This window comes from Gossypium raimondii, chromosome 8, assembly GCF_025698545.1.
Source record: "Gossypium raimondii isolate GPD5lz chromosome 8, ASM2569854v1, whole genome shotgun sequence".
In the NCBI taxonomy this organism is placed as follows: Eukaryota; Viridiplantae; Streptophyta; class Magnoliopsida; order Malvales; family Malvaceae; genus Gossypium; species Gossypium raimondii.
Window position 1 is genome coordinate 58,061,095 of NC_068572.1, and position 16,547 is coordinate 58,077,641.

Sequence of the window (16,547 nt, forward strand, 5' to 3'; positions counted from 1 at the left end):
AAAAAGGGGCTGTTTTGTTACTTTAGAGGTATTATTTTTGTTTCATAATTTATTCCTTATTATAAGGAAAAAGGATTAAGATTTAGGACATAAATGTCATTATCGAAGTGTTTTGTCCAAAAATCAGCACCTGAACCCCGCGTTTCTCTCTCTCCCTAACTTTCTCTACTCTTTTTTCAATCAAATCACTGTGAATCTCTCTCTATCTCTTTCTCTCTCTAGTTTTTTTTTTCAGCTTTGATTTTCGGAAGCCAGAAAAACACAACAAAAGGAATGCTTTTTATACATGCAGACAGAAAATGAACAGACACCCAATGAATCTCCATAGCTGCTCGATCTGAAGTTTAACTTTGTTCATCTTTCAACTGTGAGTTCTTTTGGGTTTCTTAAAAGTTCACTTTTTTGGGGCTTTTGGCAGTTCATTTTTTCAGATTTTTTTTTACTGTTAAATTTTGGATCTTGAATCGAATTTTGGGTTTCTCATCAAACGGTTGAAAATGGCTTGGTTTTGATTTTCTGGTTTTATTTAATCTTTTTTTGTAGATTTATGGGTTAAGAGTAACATTTTTTGAGTTCGATTATTTTAATGAGTAAAGAATTTAGCTTTGGATGATAAGTTTTGTACATTGTCTCATTGCTTTTTTGGGGATTAGTGTAAAGTTCAATACAGATGAGTAATATGTGGAAATTTTCAGATCAGTTTTCTGGGTTTTTGTTTTAATTTTTGTGAATTGAAGTAGTGAAGTGTGTAAGGCCGTTTCTTTCAATTGTTGTTGCTGCATTGGGTTTTTTTGCAGTTCAATTCATCTGGATTTGTCTTCCATTTTATATAATCAAAGATGAAAAAAAGCTGTGGGAAGCTTTTGATCTGTTTGTTTCACTTTTATCCTGTTTTTTAGTGGTAAAAATGTGTTTTAAAGATTAATAATGAGTTATATAGTATATGAAATTGTTGATAATTTGGAATTTGATTTTAACCTATTGATACTGTTTAACTTATTGCAAGTCTTTTAGATTTTTATCGAACTAAACTGGGTTTTTAAGCATTTATATATGGACTTGGCAAGTTTTTCTTATCTTTGGATGTGGTGATGCTAAATAGTTTTCATTTGGATTGCTAGGACTTGGGTGTTTTGGAGATTTGGAGATGTTAAGACCTAAACTAACATGAGCCAGGCTGAAGTATTGAGGATGAAGCCACCTCTTGTTCCGCTTGCGACCTTGATCGGTCGTGAGCTGAGAAACGAGAAAGTTGAGAAGCCTTTCGTGAAGTACGGACAAGCTGCTTTGGCCAAAAAAGGAGAAGATTACTTTCTGGTTAAACTTGATTGTCAGAGGATTCCCGGGAATCCAGCAACGTCATTTTCAGTATTCGCGGTATTCTCTTCCTTTCTCTTTCAAAACATGAAGTCTTGTTAGGTTTTCAAGAAATTAAGAACGAAAACGGGAGAAATTGAATTGTATTGTGGGAAGGAAGAGATTCCGTGTTGAGTTTTGTTCAATGCATGATATTGTTTAATTTGTCCACATAAAAATGATAACCAAAGTTTCTTAGGATTCTTCTTCTTTTCTCCCTTGCTGATCAAGTTGATAAATCTAAATTTGGCAATACTATTAGAGCTTCCTAATATTGGTTTTATTCACAGATTTTTGATGGGCATAATGGTATATCAGCTGCCATTTTTGCAAAGGAGAACTTATTGAGTAACATCTTGAGTGCAATACCGCAAGGCATCAGTAGGGAGGAGTGGCTTCAAGCCCTTCCTCGGGCTCTGGTTGCTGGCTTTGTGAAAACGGACATTGAATTTCAGCAGAGAGGTACTTATTCGATTCTATTTCATGGCACTTGTTTTTACTCAGTCAAATTCTGCTGCGTGCTTACCTATCTGTCTGACAGGGGAAACTTCCGGGACAACAGTCACATTTGTTGTGATTGATGCATGGACTGTCACTGTTGCATCCGTGGGTGATTCTCGGTGTATATTAGACACCCAAGGGGGCATAGTTTCTCTCCTGACTGTAGATCATAGGCTAGAAGAGAATGCAGAAGAAAGGGAGCGTGTCACTGCCAGCGGGGGTGAAGTAGGAAGGCTTAATGTTTTCGGGGGCAATGAGGTAATCTACTTTTCAATTGGAGGAATTATAGGTGGTGGAATGGATTGTTTGTGAAGGTTGCGAACGTTTGTAACTCCTTTATCTTAATGGATTGAATCTTTGTAGGTTGGTCCACTTCGTTGCTGGCCTGGTGGGTTATGCCTCTCTAGGTCAATCGGTGACACAGATGTTGGAGAGTTTATTGTCCCGATACCACACGTTAAGCAAGTGAAGGTTACATATTCATCCTTATTGCTGATGCATTTTTTTCCTTCCAAACAGTCAAACCTGAAACTTGTTTTCCATTTTAATTTAGTTGTCAAATGCTGGAGGTCGACTTATTATTGCTTCAGATGGTATTTGGGATGCTTTATCTTCAGACATGGCTGCCAAGTCTTGTCGGGGATTACCAGCAGACCTTGGAGCAAAGATGGTTGTTAAGGTGATAACCTGACCGGTATTTTCTCCTTGTATTATCCACTCAATTTGCTTTGATATCTAATCATGTTTATTACTCTTTTCTAGGAAGCTTTGAGGTCGAGGGGCCTAAAGGATGATACAACCTGTCTGGTTGTTGATATTATCCCGTCTGACCAACCGGTCCTACCTTCAACTCCAAGGAAGAAGCAGAATATGCTCAGTTCAATTCTTTTCAGGAAGAAATCTCTAAATTTCACAAACAAGACTACAAATAAACTTTCTGCCATTGGAGTTGTTGAGGAGCTCTTTGAAGAGGGTTCTGCTGTGCTTGCCGAAAGGTTCATATCATTTGAATTCTTCTCTGCTCTTCTAAATGCTAATCAGTGTCCAGTTTTGCTTGTTGCTTTGTAATACTCATGTTGGGTGTCAATGCATGTGGGAAAGAATATGGATCAATGATCTTAAATGAATTGCCCTACATTTGACATGTTAGTTGCAACCATTCCGTTGCAGGTTGGGTAAGGATTTCCCCACGAATGCAAACTCCGGAATTTTCCGATGTGCAGTCTGTCAAGTAGATCAACCTCCAGCTGAGGGTTTAACAATGAGCTCTGGGCCATTTTTCTCACACGGTTCTAAGCACTGGGAAGGACCGTTTCTCTGCACTAACTGTCGGAAAAAGAAAGATGCCATGGAAGGAAAAAGGCCAAGCAGGCCCACGGTGGTCGCATAACATCTAATTTGGTAACAAAAGTAAATATGGTGTGATATTTTTTACCCTTGCTATGGTTTTGCATTACCTGGTGATTGCAATAGATGTGGCTAAGAATCAAGGTAGAAATAGAGTTAGGTGTTGTTTTGCCAATTATTGTTTGTGAGTTTACGTTGGCTGTTTTACCAACCAAACTCCGGACAAAGATTTTATGCTATCGGATAGATAATCGTGTGAGTTTACATTGTCTGTTTTACCGACCAACTCCGGAAAAAAAGAAGCTATGTGATAGATATTTGTGATAAGTTTTGATTGCTAACAGCATGAATGTTGTAAGTAAAAGTGAAAGATTGAGCAGTGTAATATATATATCTCAATATCTATTTTCAGATGTCCTTCTTCATTAACAAGGGCATCTTCTCAACTTTCTAGCCTGACTAAACTCAATGGCAGCAATGATGCCTATCTACAGCCTGTTAGGCCATCAAGAGCAGGCCTTAAAAAAGCCTGCTAAAGTGAGCTTCATACACCTAATAAGTTCAGATCTCTTCCATAATCAGGTTTTAGGGTAAGAATGAAGACTTTAGGTCAACTTGCAAGACATTATTTGTTTCAACTTTCAATGGAGAACTCCTTTCTAAAACCATAACGTACTCTTTCACTCCAACAAGGGCCACTATCTTCAGTTGCACATTACTCTGCCCTCAAAGCATCAACATGGCACCTCTCTAAGACCATGCCATTGAGCCAGGAAAAGTCTGATCACATACTGTTAGAGTAGTTTTAAATGAACAGTGTTTGGTTTCTATTCGTTTTTATTTGTTTATGAATAAAATTTTGATGCTCGTATATTAAACAAATTGAATACGAACAAACCTTATTTAGTTCCTTTATATTCATGAATAAACTCGATATTTTATTTAAAACTTGAAACTCATTTATCATCAAGGGAATATTCGATGAATAGTTTGATTTATAAGTAGTTTGGTTTTTGTTCATTTATATTCCTTTATCAAGCTAAATAAACAAATAACAAATTTAACACAAATAAAACTAGTTTGATTCATTTATGTTCATGAACAAATTCTTAATTGGTTTGAAGTTGGTTTATAAAATCATCTAAAACTTGTTTATCGATGCAACATTGGATCAGGACCGGAAGGATGGAAATATTCAAAATGTTGATGCAATCGTTTTGCTAACGTAAATGGTCCCTCATATCAACCTCTTTAATATTATCATGAATTCACATTCTCAGTTCTTCAAATGAAAGGGAGAAACTAAGAGGGGAGGAATAGCAAAGAAAGGCAAAAATGCCATATCGAGTTTTTGTCAATTGGTTTAAAACAAGATGATGATGACCAAGTGGTTCATAGAAACTAAATGAACTAAGCATTAATTCCATCTTGGCTCAATCAGCAGAAACATAAGAAGGTTCTTCCTTTTATACAAAGAAGCATCAGCTGCTCCCATTTTCGGTGAAAAAGTTGCCACAATGTGCCCTTAGAGATCAAACTACACCAATCCCTCACCTGCCACAACCAGTCAGGTCCATTAATCAGAAGATTGAAGATATAGAAGGTGCAACCTAACTGAGAAGGTTTTATGCCCTTTGCTAGTAGTTTCAATAACTTAGTATTAACATGCCACTTTAAGCAAAGAGAAATTAGAAAGAAAACTTACTCAGGTCATCAAAGGATACATTGTTAACACCTGTACCAGGCTTTATAACACGAATTCTTCCTGCAAGGAGATATTACAAGGTACAAATGTCACCAATTGATAATGCATCATCTACAAAGGTGATGAACTCCTTAAGATAAAAACCATATAAACATTATCAATGCATGGTTCAATGCAGAATGCAGTTTGCTGGTGTCTACTTTCTTCAAGAATTTTAAATCAAATTCATATAGCACTACCCCGATAATGAGGTCATCAAAAACAGATAACAAATAAATGAGCCCTAAAACAATAAAATGGATAACAAGGGAGATAAATAAGGGCAATAAAAAGCCACATACCATCGCGACGGATGCATATTTCTGGTACATGTTTAACTTCACCATTTATGCTGTCATTGTAAACTCTAGTTTCAATGTCACCCTCAACAAAGACTTGAGAGCTGCATTAAAAAATCCATTCCTCAGACACACAAAGATAAACACGGTGCTATTTTCTAGGATAATCCGACTTTAGATTGTATCAGAAGTACGAATTTATTACTTTTTTGTGACTTGTTGAACTGCATATGCCCCAAGTATATCATTATGCACAGCAATTCGATGCCATTGGACAGGTTTTGGTGTGTTCTGGTCCCGTACAACTCTCAGGTCAAGCATACCACCTGTTCCAACTGTAAATATAGTTACAGTTCTCCCATTTCGCAATATCTTCTGCACGGGGGCTTGCCCAACTTTTCCACAAATAATTGCCTGTAAAAAATGCGTAATACTTTGTTTACCTCTCCTTTTAAAGGTAATAGAAAAGATGAATACGGAGACAGGCACACACACATAAAAAGCTAGGTGATTGCTTAGAACCTGTCTTACTCCAATCTGGGTGTCGGACACAAGTACATGTCCAACATGGTTATGTTCAACTTTTGCCAAGATGAGTCCTTAAAAGGATCATATCCTCAACCCATATCTGGATATGCATCCAAGACCTGTGTCGGACTTAAAAAGAGTAAAAACCTAAGTTTCTAATCAAGGGCGGATTTAAGCAGGGCTCACAGAGAGGGGGACATGGGAAGGCAACCCCCCAAATTCTTTGAAAAATGCCTTTTAGCCCTCTTAACAATTATTTAAAAATATGATAAATTTTGTTTGGCCCTCAGAAGTTTTTCTTTTATTTGGTTTAATTTTTTGGGAATTTGTAATATAGTATGATAAATTTGATAATATTTTTAGTTTAAATCACATTCATGTTATTAATTAATATCTTTCTTACCTTTTCAATCAATTAAATAAATTCACTTATATTAATTATGGTATAATAGTTTTCATTTTATGTTCATAATAAGAAAAAGAACAGGTTAAACCATTACAATATCTAATGCAAGTTTACATTTTACTTTTAACCTTACGTTTTTCTTTAGTAATATAAAATAGTTCTATGCCTATTTTAATTATTTTACATGTACCATGTCTATTCACTTAAGGATCCTATCCTATACCACCTTTAGTGATTAAAGGCAAGAACCATATTTACAATCTAAGATTTGCAGTAACAAATGTGCTATATATCACACAATCACCAAGAGGTTATACCTTGTGTACACCACGGAAATTCCAACCCTTCCCGGGTCTGACACCTTGGAGCAGTGGCTCACGCCTGTTAGGCTTGTCGCCAAGAATCTCATCTATCTCTTCGTTTTTCGCTTCCTCATTTTCGAAGTCATCAAGCGAACCTGTTGAATACCACATCTTGGAGGTACGTTGCACACCCGCTGCAACTACAACATTTTCGTGAACAAAGTTTTACCAATATGGCATTCCAGTTTTATTAATAAAAAAATTTCTTTCACGCGCATCAACTGTTTGTTAAAATTGCTAAAAGAACCCACATTGATCAGCATAAATAATAAACATATTACAAGATGAAGTTAAGATTTTTTTTTTAATTTTTTTGTAATGCCGGCCGTAGAAAATAAAACAAAACAAAGCATGTAGATGAAAAATATGAAAACAGTTGCTTATATTAATATGTTTAATCTCATAACCATAAACGTAAAAGAAGAGAGAGACCTAGAGAAGAGTTGCGTGTCGTAGAAACAGAAAGTCTAAGGAGCTTTGCCGATCTGATAGCGAATGAACTCATACTGGTTTTCTTTGGTTTGATCCAAACTCAGAAAACCCAAGGGAAATGAAGAGATGATGAAGCAAGCAATACAGTTGAAATGAGAAGGTGGGAAAGGGAAGAGGGTTTTAGTTTTGGTGAAGTAGGATGGGCCTTTTTGTGGGGCTTTTTCCGTTAAACTTAAATGTGCTTGTTACTCCTGCTGGGTTGTAAATACTAGTACTCCAACAAAGAAAAGCCTCTTTTCTATTCCAATTTTATAATAAAGATATTTTTTTTATTAATCTCATTATAATTCTGATCATCTAACTAATAAATAGAAAGATAATGTGCTTCAACACACTCGAGTCCACACCTTCCACAACAATGCATATACTAATCGAATTAAAACTCAATTTTTTTAGAACATCTCAAACTATAAATTTAGCCGAATTCAACATCTTTTAACACTTACATCATGTTTGGTTGGGTGTATTGGCTATCCAATACACCCCTAATCGGTGGGCCCCACTTAATCCCCTTTTAATCCTTTGTTTGGTTTAGGGTATTGCTATTACGGGTCTAATACATTACTGACCTAATCCCCAAAATCTACCGATTTCTAATCCCTTTCTTTTGCTCAGTTTAGGTGTTGCTTCAAGTTTTATACCCTGTTTACCCTCCCGATCGACGCTTCCCCTTTCCCTCTTCTGTTCCTTCCTTCTAGCTTGGGGTTTCTACCGATTTGCTCTCTTTGTCTCTCAACCTTTTCTTTTCTTTTTCTTTACAACATTACGCTTGGCCTTCTCAACCTTTTCTTTTCTTTTTCTCTCTGTCACTCTTTCGCTTGCTCTCAGTTGGTGGGTTTCCAAGTTACTGCAACTGAAAGGTAAAGGTTTCTAACTCTCTTTTGCTCTCAAACTGCTTTAATGTTTGCAGCTCTAAATTTATCGTTGTTTTTTTCCCTGTTGATCCATTTCAAGAAAATGAGCTTTTTTCTGCTTCACATTTTATTTTGAGTGGTTATTTTCCTTCTTTACCATGTCAAATTTTAAGTTTGATTGATTTACTTTGATGGGTTTGTGTTATTGGATTAATTTCTATGGATTCCTGTATTTTAATTAGCTTAAGTTCCGAGTAAAGTTTTATTTCTTGGACATGAAAAGACGAATAGGGCAAATTGTTTAATGAATGATCTACAGAATCACTTCTTTTACCAACCGACCTCATCTTCAAGCAGTCTGTCACACCATTTCAAAATGTAAAAGCAAACATTAGATGTTTCATATTAAGAAATCTTCCTTGAAAGTAAGCTTTTATTATTATTAAATAAAACTACAGCATAGGCACAACTCTATTACTGCTTTAGAGCATACTATGATTTCTATTTCCTCCTCTTCCTTCCGTCTTTTCAAGCATAATGCTTTGATTAATGCAACTTAAAACCTTCACTTAACAAATTGACTTACACAAGACAAACACAATTCTAACAGTTTCATCGACATCATGTTAAAGCATGCTAGAGTCCATAACCCATGCATGGTGTGTGTAATTCTTGGATAACTTGGACCTATCCAGTCTCTAAGGCTACTATTTAGGAGCAATTTTTTAAGATTTTTGCTGGAACTTTGAATTTTCACTCAGTTGGAAAGAAATTGAAAAAAGTAAATATGAGTTTCCATCCACAATAACAAAAACCGATTGTTGACACCATTTTTTTGATGAAAAACGGGGTCGACTTGGGTTTTGGAAAATGAAAATGAAAATGGGAGTCGCCACCGATCCTTTTTGATGAGGTGTGATCGGATCACCTCGAAAAGTGGTTGTTTTTAACAAAATGATTTGATTTTATTAAAACAACAAGTTTGGTCCACGAAATTTAGAAAAACGGGTTCGGGAGTCGATTACGCACGAGGAAGGATTAGCACCCTCGATACGCCCAAAATTGGTACCTAATTGATTATTTAATGTCTTAGTGTCGAAAAACTGAAAACTTTAAAGAAATTTAAAATACGATCCTTAAAAAAAACTCGAATAGCATAGATTAAAAATCAAGAGGATATTTGGCAATTTGGTTAAACGAGAAATCGAAACCCAGCACCTTAGGGCACGTTCCTCGAATTTCCAAACGCAAAACATTGCCTTATTTTGAAATTTTTGAAAGGATATTTAGCAATTTGGTTGAACGAGAAAAATCGACACCCAGCACCTTAGGGCATGTTTTCTCGAATTTCCAAACGCAAAACATTGCCTTATTGTAAAATTTTTAAAAGGATATTTAGCTATTTGGTTGAACGAGAAAAATCGACACCCAGCACCTTAGGGCACGTTTTCTCGAATTTCCAAACGCTAAATATTGCCTCAATTAGAAATATTTTCCCTTTTTTTTTGAAGTATGATATTTATATGTATGATGGAATAATAAACATGATTATGTAAATAAAAATGAACAAAAACGAATAATAAATCAATCATGCATATACCATAACAAATAAACAAATAAATAAACTAAAGCATAAAAATAAACATATAAATAAATACATAAATGAACATAAAAATAAAGAAAATATATGAAATTTATAAAATATGAAAAATATGTATGTACATAAAGGGACTATATATATGTATATACATAAAATTATAAAATATAAAATATATATATAAGTATATATTTTAAAATTACTATATAAAATATATATATATAAGTAAGCATATTCATACATATATGCGTATGTAAATTAAAATATGAAAAGTATATACATATAGGTATATATATATGAATCATAAAATATAAAATACATATATAAAATACATATTTTAAAAAATGAAGAATATGTAAATATTTATATATATATATATGAAAATAAAATACATATATAAATATGTATATGGATATGTACAAAAATTATACAATACATAAAAAAGTAGGTATGTATATAAGTATATATAAAAAATATAAAAAAATATACTCCTATATATAATAATAATAATAATAATAATAATAATAATAATAATAATAATAATAATAATAATAACAATAGGACTAAATCAAAATGGAAACGAAATCTCAGGGCTGAAATCAAAATAAAATAAAGTAAGGGATTAAAATGTGAGGCGCTCGAAAAGTAGAAGGGCCAAAACAGTAAATAAACCAAAGTCCCAAAAAACTGTGCTGCAGTGGACTAAATTGAGAGAAAAATAAAACTTTGGGGCTGAATTAGAAATAAAAGAAAATAGCGAAATAGTGTAATAGCCCGATTTTAGGCTTAGTCGGAACAGTGGTTTCGGGACCACAAATCCGACGAAAAAAAAATGTAATGGCTTGAATTTTCAGAGGTGTCGGAACGGTGATTCGAGATCACTAAATTCGACAAATGGGTAGAAAATATTATTAATTTAGTAAGTATAAGTTAAATATGAAGTTAGGAAAATTTTTGAAATAGTGAATAGTGCACTAGAAATAAATATTAAAATAATTAGAATCGAAATGAGGTATCAAGACCTCGGGGATTTTAAACTGAGCCATAAATATTTTTATAAATATTTATGGAGTGTTAAAAAGTTAGTATTAAAGTTTCGTTAAGAAATTTTAAAGTTCCGATAATTAATTGAACAAAAAGGACTAAATTGTAACAAATGCAAAATTTTGGGAAATGATTAAATAGCTTAAATGATAAAAGGAAGAGGGCTTAAAAGGAAAATAGACCCAAGGTCTATTTGGGCTGGACGGCAGAGGCATGAAATCAGCAAGAAAGTAAGGAGAATTAAGGGCAAAATTGGAAAATTGCAAAATTTGCTTAATAAAGTTAGGACCCAAGTGGAATTATCTAGATTTCTCTTCATTTTCTGAATTCTCATCAGCTAAAACACCATGGAAGGGCTTCTTCAAGCTGGTTCTTCATATTTTTATTACAAGTAAGTTCAATTCTTGACTATTTCTTGAAATTTTGTATTTTTATGACTTTTACAACTAGGCCCACTTGTTAAATTCATTAGTTTTTGATTTTATGAAAGAAGTTGAAAGTTGATATGAATATGTGCTGGAAGTATATGATGATTTAGCATGAAATTAGAGCTTTAAATTGTTCATATGCTGATTTTATTGAAAGAATTGAATAGAAAGTGAATGTTTGGGACCTAATAGTAAAAGAGTTTGAAGATAGAGTTATATGTGGAAATTCTGAATTTCAATAGTTGTGTAACAACTTATAATGTCTAGGTAAAGTATTAATTGAGAAAATTAGATTAATTGAGGGTTAATTGAGAAAGGACCGAATTGTATAAATCAGAAATTTGGGGCAAAATGGAAATCAACATTTTGCACTAAAGCAGTTTTGGACAGCAGCAGTAGTGTAACTTTGAAAAATCACCAAAATTGTAGAGATTGAATTAGAGGATGAATAAAATATGAAACTAAAGCTTATTGAGTCTAGTTTCTTATAAAAGAAATGATGTGAGCAATGGAATTGTAAATCATGAGATATAATAGATTTTGTGAGACAAGGTCAGAATGAATTCAGGTTCCCTGTTCTGACTTTGGAAAATCATTAAAATTGTACAAAAATGATTATGAGTTATAGTTTATATGGTTAGAATCCTTAATGAGTCTATTTTAGAAGAAATAAGCTAAAACATCATCCGAATTCTGTACAATGAGATAATTAATTTTAGTGAAGAGTGGTCGGAACTGTCAGACAGCGAAACAGGGAAACTTTAAAGAATAAACTGTACTATTTTGCTGAACCAAAAATTATGAAAATTTTATGGTATGAAGATATGTGAGTCTAGTTTCAGGGAAAATTAACGGATCTTAATTTGGAGCTCTGTAGCTCCGGATAAAAATAATTTGGTGACTCTGACTCGGATAAACAGCTTTGAATATACATGTTAGTGAATATTGAAATTATGGTTAATGTTGTTTAAGTGTGTTATACACATTAAGGATGTGGAATGGAGAGGAGGAGGAGGAAAATTGAGAAATATATGAATGATTTGTGTATAATTGGTCATATGTTTGATTATAATTGATAGATGATGAAATAGAAATGATGCTTAAATTTGTGCATTATTGGACATGGTTTAAGCTCATGTGTGAAAATAAAGTTTCATAGCATGTGTGTATGGGATATTCGGTATATGATTTGGCATGAAATAATGTCATGAATGGTTTATCATGTGGTTAGTTCCAAAAAGAATTATGTTTCAATACACTAGCTTGCAACTATGGTTGAATGATACGTTTATATCTTGTGTAATGTGCATAGGAAACAAGTGTGGAAGATAATGAAATAGTAAGTTCATATGGCTGAAATTTAATGATTAAATGTTAATTTCATGAATTATACAATGTATGATGAAATGTATTTATTGTTGAAATGAGAATAAAATAAAAATTTGAAAATCGAATAAATGATCAAATTAAGTGGAATGCCGGATTTGAGTACTTCTGATCAAGTGACAAAGTGATAAGTGGTAGTTTTAGCTACACTTATCTGATCAAGTGACAAAGTGATAAGTGGCTACACTTATCTGATCAAGAAACAAAGTGATAAGTGGTTACACTTATCTGATCAAGAAACAAAGTGATGAGTGGTTACACTTATCTGATCAAGAAACAAAGTGATAAGTGGCTACACTTATCTGATCAAGTGAGAAAGTGATAAGTGGTAGCCTTAGCTACACTTATCTGATCAAGTGACAAAGTGATAAGTGGTAGCCTAGCTACACTTATCTGATCAGGGACAAGTGATAAGTGATTATACGTAAGACCATAGTTATACTATGGCAAAGTGAAAGTGAAGTACTCAATTTTCTGTGATCGTTCCCTAATTTGATTAAGGATGGTAAGTGACAAATGGGCCCAAAAGAATTAAAGTAAATGGATAAGTGGTAGTGTATTTATATCAGGACGATGTTGTTATTCAAACTAAAGTGATAATTTCATTGCAAAATTGAGAATTTCATAAATTTGTTATTGAATGGTATAATCAATAAACATTGAGTTAAATGGTAAATACGTATTAGTTTTGAACTTGATGTCATTGAATTGTACGTGAATTAAATGGAAATTGCTAGTAATATGATTTAAATTATGAGCATGAGAAATTGCGAATTGAATGAAATGGAAATGAAGTATTAAATTGCATGAGTATGTATCGGGTCTCGCAGGCCCTAATTATTATGATTATAATATTTTGAGGATATATTGTGAAAAGTTATAGAAACATGTTAATTATTTTGAAAGTTTTAATTTTGATCAAATTTTATAACTCGGTTAAATACGTTTACAAGTGTATGTGTTTTGGTAATGCCCCGTACCCTATTCCGGTGTTGGATACGGGTAAGGGGTGTTACAAATAGGACCAAACTGTAATGCGCTGAAAAATAGGAGGGACTGTGTGCATAAATAACCCATTTAAAGAAAACACGCGGATCCTCCCCCTGGTCGGGTCACCGCACAGGACTGGGAGTGAAACGACGTCGTTTTGGGTGTTTTGGAGCTGAGCCAAAACGGCGCCGTTTCACTGGGGTATAAAAATTAGTGTTTTGAGAAAAAAAAATCATTTGAACATTGAAAAGAAAAAAAACAGAAGAAAGAAAAAAAACTCTCTGGACTAAGTCCAGATTCCGGCCAAGGCCCCCCCGCATCGGCGTCACACCGGTGTCGCGCACGGTGGCCGAAAATTTCAGAAAAAGGTATTTTTCCCCCTTTTCGCACCTTTCTTTTTATATATTTCTTTGCTCGAATATGAACTCTCTTTTTTGGAGAGAAAGAAAAAAGACAAAAGTAAATAAGTAATAAAATAAAAGAAATCTAAGCGGAAACCACCTTGGTGTAAATCTATTCGTTTGTTTTTGAATATGTTTTGTATATTTTTTTGCTAAAGTGCTCTTACAAAATAAAAAAAAGCCCCCATTACAGATGCCAAGGTCGATTTTTAAACCGATTCTCCTACCTCCCCAAAAAATACAAAAAATATTCTTTTATTTCTTTTTCTTCTTTCTGTCACTGCTTTGGTTGCTTTGCAGGTACTTGATGATGCAAGTGGGGTGATGGCGATGGGACGTACGCGGCGGCCAGCAGAGCGGCGGTGGCAGTGGAGGCGGCGCCAAAGTCAGAAGACAGAGAGCCCTAGGTGCGGCGCACCTAGGGTTTTGTTTATTTTTGTTCTTTTGTGATTTGGGCTATTAGGGTTTGTTTTTGGGTATTGGGTTTGGTTTAATTGTAATTGGGCTGATGGGGTTTTTAGATTAGATGGGTTTGGTACTGAAATTTTGGGTAGTGGGCCCGGGCAATATATTGGGCTGTACACCGATCTTTCAAATTGAAAAGATTACCAGAGAGAAAATGAAAAAGATGAAAGATGTGAGTTCACTTAATGCAAATTTAGAATATGTGAGTTCACGAGACCTTTTTTAAACTATATGAGATGTTAGAATCGTTAGGGGGATTGAAGTCGTCAAGAAACATGCTTGTTGATGAGCAAGTGGCAATGTTTTTACATATCATCTCCCATCACCTGAAAAATCGAGTTATCAAGCATCACTTTAGAAGGTGCGGGGAAACTGTTAGTAGAGCATTTCATAGTGTTTTAAATGCTGTCATACGCTTACAAGATATGTTATTTAAAAAGGCGGAACCAATTTCAGCTGATTCTTCTGACACAAGGTGGAAATGGTTTAAGGTATTGGACTGAGTTTTATATATAGCTTGTACAACATTTAGTTGATTTAGATTTAAATTAGTATTCTAACTCAAGGTTTTATATCATGTGATATAGAATTGCTTAGGTGCTCTTGATGGAACCCACATCAAGATTAGGGTTCCAATAGTTGATAAACCTAGATATCGAACGCAAAAATGTGACATAGCAACAAATATGCTAGGTGTTTGTACACCTGATATGCAATTTGTTTATGTTCTTCCTGGTTGAGAAGATTCAGTTGCTGATGGACGGGTTCTTCGAGATGCCATTAGTAGAAGACATGGACTAAAAGTTCCTCATGGTAAAGTGGATAGTTAGAGGACTTTGAATTATTCATTAAGATCAAACTTTTTTTTGCTAAATTAATCATTAAAAAAATTATTTTATAGGTTGTTATTATCTAGTTGATGCTGGATACACAAATTGTGAGGGATTTCTTGCACCTTTTAGAGGACAACGATACCATTTGAACGAGTGGCGTCAGGGTTATCAGCCAAGTTCTCCGCAAGAGTTTTTTAATATGAAACATGCCTCAGCACGTAATGTTATTGAAAGATGCTTTGGGTTATTAAAACTTAGATGGGGAATACTTAGGAGTCCATCATTCTATCCTGTAAGGGTGCACAATAGAATTATTATTGCATGTTGTTTGCTCCATAATTTTATCCGAACCCATATGAGTATTGATCCTATTGAAGCGGAGGTGGGAGAAGGATTACCTAGTAATGTGGTGGATGACGATGAACCGAATATCGCAAATATTCATCCATCGGATGCTTGGGCTACTTGGAGGATGGAACTAGCCAACCAAATGTTCAATGAATGGCAAGCATTTAGAAATTAGTTTGTGAAACTTTTGTGGTGTTTGAATTGATTTTTATATTGTACTAAACTTGTTGAATTATAATTTAATTTCTTTTCATTCAGCATGTGTTATAATTTTAAATTTTTGTGGTATGGAGCTTTTAATTCATGATATTGAACTTAATTATAATTTTATAAAGTGTTCACCTTTTGATTCATGATATTAAATAGTAATTAATATAATTTGTTTTTTTTTCTTAAGATAATTATGTCAGGTGTTCCAGAATCAAATGCTTCTTCTCAAGCTTCTCGAGGAACCAAAAGAAAATGGATTACAGAAGAAGATGCAGCATTGGTTTCCTACATGGTGGACTTGCACAATGTTAGAACATTTAATGCTGATACCTAGTTCAAAGCCGGTTATTTAAACGAGTTGGAAAGAATGCTACAAAAGGCTTTACCAAATGCAATGTTGAAGGCGAAACCTAATATTGAATCGAGGATTAGGTTACTAAAAAGAGAGTGGTCAATCGTCTATGACATGCTTAATGGCCAAAACAATAGCAGTTTTGGTTGGGACGAGCATAAGCACTCGTTGTTCTTTGAAGATGCGCTTTGGGACTCCTATTTAAAGGTAAGATTATTTCAAGTCTTTATTATCTTATTTTTACCAAACTTATAACTAATATGATTTCCTCATTTTTTAGAGTAACAAAGAAGCCGCTCAATTCAGACATCGTTCTTTCCCTTACTACGACCAGCTTACTGCCATATACGCAAGAGATCGAGCAACTGGGAAAGATGCTCAAACAGCTGCTGATGTTCTTGAAGAAATAAATGCTGAGGGAGTACCTACTACAGGTATGGATGAAGAAAGAAACTCATTCTATGACTACGAAGTTGACGTCTCTTTGGATGACATGGATGTTTCTGCCGCGGAGCCGCGACGAGGTAGAGACCAAGGGGGTTCCTCATCTTCAAACAAGAAAAAGAAGAAATCTGATGCTCGTGATCATATGTATTCTTCATTT

At 34.2% G+C, this 16,547-nt stretch overlaps 3 protein-coding genes across 4 annotated transcripts; 2 read left to right on the forward strand and 1 right to left on the reverse strand.

Annotated features, from left to right (window-relative positions):
* The first annotated feature begins 108 nt into the window (after window positions 1-108).
* LOC105792483 (probable protein phosphatase 2C 5) lies at window positions 109-3,650 on the forward strand. Its single transcript, XM_012621080.2, has 8 exons — window positions 109-367; window positions 1,122-1,377; window positions 1,647-1,818; window positions 1,898-2,115; window positions 2,221-2,328; window positions 2,411-2,536; window positions 2,620-2,852; window positions 3,028-3,650. The coding sequence occupies exons 2-8, from the start codon at window positions 1,168-1,170 to the stop codon at window positions 3,245-3,247; spliced, it is 1,287 nt and encodes a 428-aa protein (XP_012476534.1). The 5' UTR covers window positions 109-367; window positions 1,122-1,167; the 3' UTR covers window positions 3,248-3,650.
* Window positions 3,651-4,419: 769 nt separating this feature from the next.
* On the reverse strand, window positions 4,420-7,192 carry LOC105792484 (single-stranded DNA-binding protein, mitochondrial). 2 transcript variants are annotated; one of them, XM_012621082.2, is made up of 6 exons: window positions 6,976-7,192; window positions 6,499-6,677; window positions 5,453-5,661; window positions 5,251-5,351; window positions 4,910-4,969; window positions 4,420-4,758 (listed from the first exon to the last, which is right to left on the reverse strand). In XM_012621082.2, the coding sequence occupies exons 1-6, from the start codon at window positions 7,046-7,048 to the stop codon at window positions 4,742-4,744; spliced, it is 639 nt and encodes a 212-aa protein (XP_012476536.1). In that variant the 5' UTR covers window positions 7,049-7,192; the 3' UTR covers window positions 4,420-4,741. The 2 variants fall into 2 exon arrangements, with proteins under 2 accessions (XP_012476536.1, XP_012476535.1); XM_012621081.2 differs by having other exon boundaries at window positions 6,499-6,683; window positions 6,976-7,190.
* A 7,262-nt stretch (window positions 7,193-14,454) lies between these two features.
* Window positions 14,455-15,060, forward strand: LOC128032056 (uncharacterized). Its single transcript, XM_052620313.1, has 2 exons — window positions 14,455-14,691; window positions 14,788-15,060. Exons 1-2 carry the CDS (start codon window positions 14,476-14,478, stop codon window positions 14,938-14,940), a joined length of 369 nt encoding a protein of 122 aa, XP_052476273.1. The 5' UTR covers window positions 14,455-14,475; the 3' UTR covers window positions 14,941-15,060.
* Window positions 15,061-16,547: the final 1,487 nt, after the last annotated feature.